Source organism: Aythya ferina (genome assembly GCF_964211825.1).
Source record: "Aythya ferina genome assembly, chromosome: 2".
In the NCBI taxonomy this organism is placed as follows: Eukaryota; Metazoa; Chordata; class Aves; order Anseriformes; family Anatidae; genus Aythya; species Aythya ferina.
In genome coordinates this window covers 26,652,060-26,658,059 of record NC_140297.1, presented here as the reverse complement: position 1 = coordinate 26,658,059, position 6,000 = coordinate 26,652,060, and the positions used below count along the sequence as shown (strand labels likewise).

At 48.3% G+C, this 6,000-nt stretch overlaps 1 protein-coding gene across 3 annotated transcripts in view; it reads left to right on the top strand.

Annotated features, from left to right (window-relative positions):
• Positions 1-493: 493 nt before the first annotated feature.
• The window catches only part of SLC25A13 (solute carrier family 25 member 13), a 105,540-nt gene continuing 100,033 nt past the window's right edge, over positions 494-6,000 (top strand). Inside the window, exons 1-2 of one of the 3 annotated variants that reach the window (XM_084510218.1) lie at positions 545-610; positions 2,420-2,434. In XM_084510218.1, the coding sequence (XP_084366344.1) occupies positions 599-610; positions 2,420-2,434 (27 nt within the window). In that variant the 5' untranslated portion in view covers positions 545-598. Of the gene's footprint in view, positions 611-2,419; positions 2,435-6,000 lie in introns of all 3 variants that reach the window. The other 2 variants (XM_084510217.1, XM_084510219.1) reach the window with 2 other exon arrangements.

Genomic DNA, 6,000 nt, shown 5'->3' with positions numbered 1-6,000 from the left:
GTTAATCGCTCTGGTTTATATTTTGTTAGTTTCATGCATGTTTCAAGCTCCTTGGCTGCAGGACCCACCTGCGGCCAGCCTAAAGCTTCCCCAGGAGCCGGAGGCCACGAAGCCAGTGCGAAGGGGCATCGGAAGGGCCAGCGATCACCCCCGTGGTGGCCAGGGCTGGCGTGCCAAGCGGTGTGCTGCCAAATGGCGTGCTGCTAAGCGGTGTGCTGCCAAACCTGCCTCGACAGGCGGGCGGCAGGCAGCGTGCAGACCGCCTTCGAGGCCGAGCACGTTGTGCTTGTGGTGGCTCTGGGCACGGCCACTGCTTCTCACTGGGGTGCTTGCAGGCCACGTTCCGGCATCAACAAAATTCGGCTGGTGCTGCCTGCTCCCAGGGCATCTCTGAGTAAAACCAGCCCCGGGCCGTGCCGGGCCGAGGCGTGCAGCCAATGGGCCGGGCCGAGCCGTGCCTGGCAGAGCGCTGAGGGCCGGCGCTGGCGGGCTGGTGCGCAGGCGGGGAAGCCGCCTGCCGCGGTCGGAAGGGAAGGAGGGAGGGGAGGGAAGGGAAGGAAGGGAAGGGAAGGAAGGGGGTGGCTGCGCCGGGCACAGCATGGCTGCCAAGGTAAGGCACCGCGGGCGGGCGGGCGGGCGGGGACGGGGCTGCGCAGGGAGCCCGCCGCTGCTCGGCACCGAGCCGGCGAGGGCAGCGGGGAAGGGGAGCGGGGAGCCGGGGAGCGGGGGGAGGCCGCCGGGCGCCCGGCTGCGGCTCCGGCTGCGGCTCCGGCTCCAGCTCCGGGCCGGATGGCGGCGGGGGCGGCCCCGAGCGGCTCCGCAGCGCCCGGGGAGCGGCGGCGGGGCCCGTCCCGGGGCTGCCCGGCCGCTCGCCTCCGGTGCCCTTCAGCTGCTCCCTGCGGCTCTGCCCCCGGTCCCGCCGCTCCCTCCCGCACCAGGCGGCCGGGTGCCTCCGGGTTAGGCTCTCGCGCTGCTGCAGGAGGGGAAATGGGTGAAATATTTTTTCATCGGGGCTTTAAGCGCACGCCTCCACCCCCCCAAAAAAAAAAAGGCAGTGAGGTAGCAGCCGGGTGAAGGCCACGCTGGAAGCCGGCAGGTTTAGCTGTGGCTGTAGCGCTAGGCCTGACTTACATAAAGTACCGTGTGGCCAACACATCTGGTTTCGCATACAGAGGTGTTTTAAAACCCAGCAGCTCCCATCCTGCCCTGGTTGAAGCCAGTGATGACACTTAAATTGCAGAAACATCAAAAAGTGAGGCTTTGAGCAGCAGAGCCAAGCACACGCAGGCCTGCTCAGGCACTGGCCGGAGATCCACGCGCCCGGCCCCGCTCAGCAAGGCCGTGACAGAGCTGCTCCTGGCGATATCCAACTCTCTAGGAACTTGGCTTGTCCGAAATACAGCCAGTTTTAGTGGTTGGACAGCACACGATTCCTCTTTGCCATGGTATACAAAATACTCACCCCCCAACCTTACGTTTATTAGTATTAAGCTTTTTATTATTATTATTAGTTGCCCACTGGTTCATACGCACAGCGTATCACTTATACCATGAAACTCTAGCTGTACAAACACTTGAGTCTTCAGTTCACTCAATTTATGAAACATCTACTTTTTTTTTTTTTCCTACATCATCTTTCCCTCTCCCTCTTAATCTGCAATCCAACTGAACCTATACTACTCAAATATATTTTTAAAATGTTGTATGCATAGCTAGTGTTTGTCTAATCATGTACCCCATGCCACGCATTTGCATGGTGGCCTTTCACTTTGGTTTATCGTAGAGGTCAGATCACCAAAATCTTTCCAACAGCGTGTTGGAAAGGCTAAACGCTCAGGGAGAAACTGGGCTGAATGCGGTATGTTTCAGATTACGTCCAGCTTGGCAAAGAGGCACCTAATAAAACAAATACTCAGTTGTTACTAGCGTCATAAAGTTCCTTGGTGCATTGCAAGACAGAGATACAGCACTTCGTACTGCAGGTTTTACAGCCCTCAGGTAGCTTCAGAGGAAAGCTTCTACGTGTGGTCTTGAATGACCTATGTTAAAAAAAAAAAAAAAAAAAAAAAAGGCAGCAGCACATGGTAGAACTGGGAGCAGCTAGAATGGATTAATTATTAAGTTACCTTGGGAGACTTGAAGGGTTTTTATCTTTTTGAGGTGAAATGGTTGCTGTTAAACTGTTAAACACAGATGACTTTCTATTTTTATTGTAGTCAGCGACAAAATGTAAGTAGCGTTTTGTGCTCTAACGGTAACGTCTGAGCTCAGGTTCTGCAAGCACACACATGAATAACTTTGCCACACAAACAGCTTCTGGGCCTGAAGTTATTCACATGTGCTTGCAGGCATGGGCCTTGATTTGTGTTCTAACTTCCTCACTGATGCATCTCAGTAATGTTTGCCTTTTTCACCTCAGCCAAACAATGGACTGGTGAGTTGAATGATTTTTCTAAAATTCCTTCGGTACCTTTTCCTTGCCAGTATCCTGCATGACCGCTTCCTTTAATTTTTTAATTACACCATCTTAGGCGTACAAGGCTTTGAAACTGAATGTAATTGTTCTTCACTTGCAAAATTCCACTGTTGACGTTTTAAGTGGACTCCAGGAATTCGGTCTGTCAGGAGGAAAACCCAAGTGGGATACTGTTAAGGCTGCATAGTTAAGCACTCAGGTATCAAGAAATGGGCAGAGCTTTTTGTGTGGAATCTTTAATGTGGATCACAGGGCCATGTAATTTTCACCACTGCTACTTAGTGTCATACAACTTATACAATGTTTATACAGTGTATAAGTTTTTATACCTATTACACATAAATGGCTTTTGGGAGCCTTTGGAAACATTTTCTGAAAATGTTTTGCAAAAAACTTTATTATAAATTATATTGGCACAAATTTCTAGTGAAAACTATAGTTGAGATGTTTCAGTAGATTTTTACCCCATTGATAACTAAATTATCAACCTAAGTACTGACTTCATTCCCTGAACTGCACAGAACACAGGCTATGTGGAAAGCCTTTATGGTAGCACACGTATAGAGCAGCAAGGAACGTGTACACAGTGTCTCGTGCTTTATTTCTTCATTTTTGAGTGTTTAACAATGCAGGCACAATGTTTTGTCTGCCCTTTAGTCACATCTAAAGAGGCAGGTTACATAATCTAGCTAATGCCACTTGCTATTCTCCCGGTGTGTGTCCTACAGCCAAGTTGGCCGTGCCTGCTGAGTGAATGTAAGCTGCCCGGGCTCGCACGCTGGTGCAGGGTGCTGGCCCTGGCAGCTGTATCAGGCATGTGCAAAGTGCGACTTGGTATCTTTTTAAAAGCCCTACTGCTTGTTAAAATATAAACGTATTTTCAGGGAGAGGTTCTGAGATAGTTCTTAATGAAACCTGTTCCCACACCTGATTTTCCCTTTGCTCCTTTGCAACTTTATCTGTTCAGCTTCAGGCCAGGGAGTGATATTTACAATGGGAGAAAGTATGCATATATATATACGTATATATATAAACTTTATATTTCATAACCAACAAGCTACATTAAAAAGCTAAAAATTGTATTAAAGCAAATTCTGAACTTGATTAGTTTCTGTAGACTCATTAAAGCTTAGAAACAGTAAAACACCATGGGCTTTGCATGAAAGCACTTGCTCACCATTAAACTTCACCTCTGCCATGGACAGCATGTGAATAAATTTCGGCATTTGTATTGAACCGCATAGTACTTATATAGGATAAGATCTTTAAGTACCGTGGTATCTCTCTCATTTTCTAATGTAATTCATTTCTGTGCATGCGTGAACTTTTATCCATTGGGTGCAAGCCGGTTGCCTCAATTGTCTAGAATGTATAAGTTGCTTGTTTAAAGATTACTGTCTTACCAACAAAGTGCAACGCAAATGTCACGTGCTAAAAAAAACTAGTTGTAAAATGACTGTTCGAGTACAGGCATGAACCTTACATCAGTATCGGGTGGGACTCCTTGCATGCTTAATTTTAAGTGCATGCATCAATCTGTTGAAGAGCTGAGTGCCTGACTGTCAAAAATACATCAGTAAGGAGGTAACACAAAGAGATTTGTTGCTGACCTTACCGACATGACGATATTGGGGATGTCTCAAATGCTGGGGAAACAAGCTTTGTTATGCAGTTTGGGTATATTTAACAACTTACTCTCTTTCTGCTTGTGTTGGTTTTCTGTTTGTTTGTTCTGAACTGTTAACTATGGAAGCTGTGTCAGTGGAGTTACGTGTTGTTTCTGGTTACTGTCGTGTTTACTATTAAAGATCTTAAACCTTGTCATGTCAAAAGTAGTTAGTGCCCATCACAAACTCCCTGTGTCTCGTGGTGTTCACGTAGTCAGACGTTTATTTCCCCTGAGGACCCCAGTCACACGAGGTATGTCACCTTGACTGAGCTCACTGGAGCTCTGGGAAGGAGCGATGCCGCTGGCCCTGGCTCCTTAGGCCTTGGGGTCTGGATGAGCAGTGGCTGAAATACGAACACCATGGCAGTAAGATTCGAAAAGATTGCGATTCCAGACAATGCCAAAATTATTCGATGCTGTTGCAACCATGCCATAAGGGTTGTTTTGCTCTCATGGGTACCCAGATGTTCCTTTTGTACATCATCCAGCTGCATCGTGCCTCTTCATTCAGCTCCTTCTCCCGTGCTCCTTTCCTCGTGCTAGCAGCAGGGTGGGATGTGTCTGGGAACGGGACGAATTCACTTTTCTTGCCCTAGATGATGCCATTCTTCCTCCAGCAAAATGGTAGCACAGAATGGCATTGTATTGCATGTGGATTCGGTGGACGCTCAGAAGGAAACAGGGGAGGGAACCGAGCATCACGATGGGTGCTGTGTCCACGAGGGGAGTGCAGCCCCTTACAGACAGATGCCAGCCACCCAGCAAGGTCAACGAAATTGTGGGGGAAGGTGGCTGGTGAGTAAGGAGAGAAGCAGCTCTGTTTCCTGGAAGCATCACCGAGTCTGTGTACCGTAGGTTTAGTAGTGTCATGACACTTAATTGCATTGTGATCACTTTTTTGGTCATAATAGTGCAGTGTGAGGGCTAAGTGGAAGTTCCCAGTGCTGGTCTGTACGGGCCCAGCAGTGCTTGCTGTGTAGGTTAACCTTTTGGAGCTGTACATAAGCGTGTACATTCTTAAATTCTGTATGTAGCATGCATGATTCTCTCCCCTCAGAAAAAAAAGTGTATTATTATGCTGCTAATGACTTTTTGCTGTGCCTTGACTTCTTAAGGCACCAGAATTGGCCTGGTAAAGGGACACTAAATTTATGTGGGAGTCGTGGTAACTTCATGCCTCTTCTAAGTGCAGACTAGCACACGTGATGACTGTGACAGAAAGGAAGAAGGAAGCAGGCGGCTTACTCTCCTTCCCCCTCCTCTCCACCATTCTTACGCATTTGGTTTCATTCGGTTTCGTTTACTGCACAGTTCTTTGCTCATGCCATTTACCCTCCTGGGGACAGCTTGATCCCACAAGGTGAGTTATGAGACCCACTGGCAAGAATAATCCCAAGGAGGCAGCCACCCAGGGAGCAACTCTTCCGGAAAAAGTGCAGAGAGCTCCCTTCTAGGAGAGCAGTTACCCTGAAAAGGAGCTTTATTTCTTTGTTCCTTTTTTTTGTCTTAGATGTGTTTGTCTGTTTTATGTGCTCCTGTTTTTCCCCCTTTCCTTTACCAGAGCAAGGTGGGGGCCAGTTTGTGGATTTGTGTCTTTCATAGGTGAAATGGGATCGCATGTTGCACCTGCTGGGGGTTTTAACACGTTCTTGAAACCTGCTCTTTTCCTTTCTGGTGTCTCTCTAAGAGAGCAATTGCAGCGTAACCTCACTTCCAGGATAGCTCTGGGAAAGTGCTGCTGGACCCAGCAGTTATGCATATACCCTCACGTGCATCTCTTCCCTTGTGATAGCCACTGGAAAGTATTTTAAGTTACCTGGATCCTGTCACACCAGGAAATGAACTCCTCTTCCTA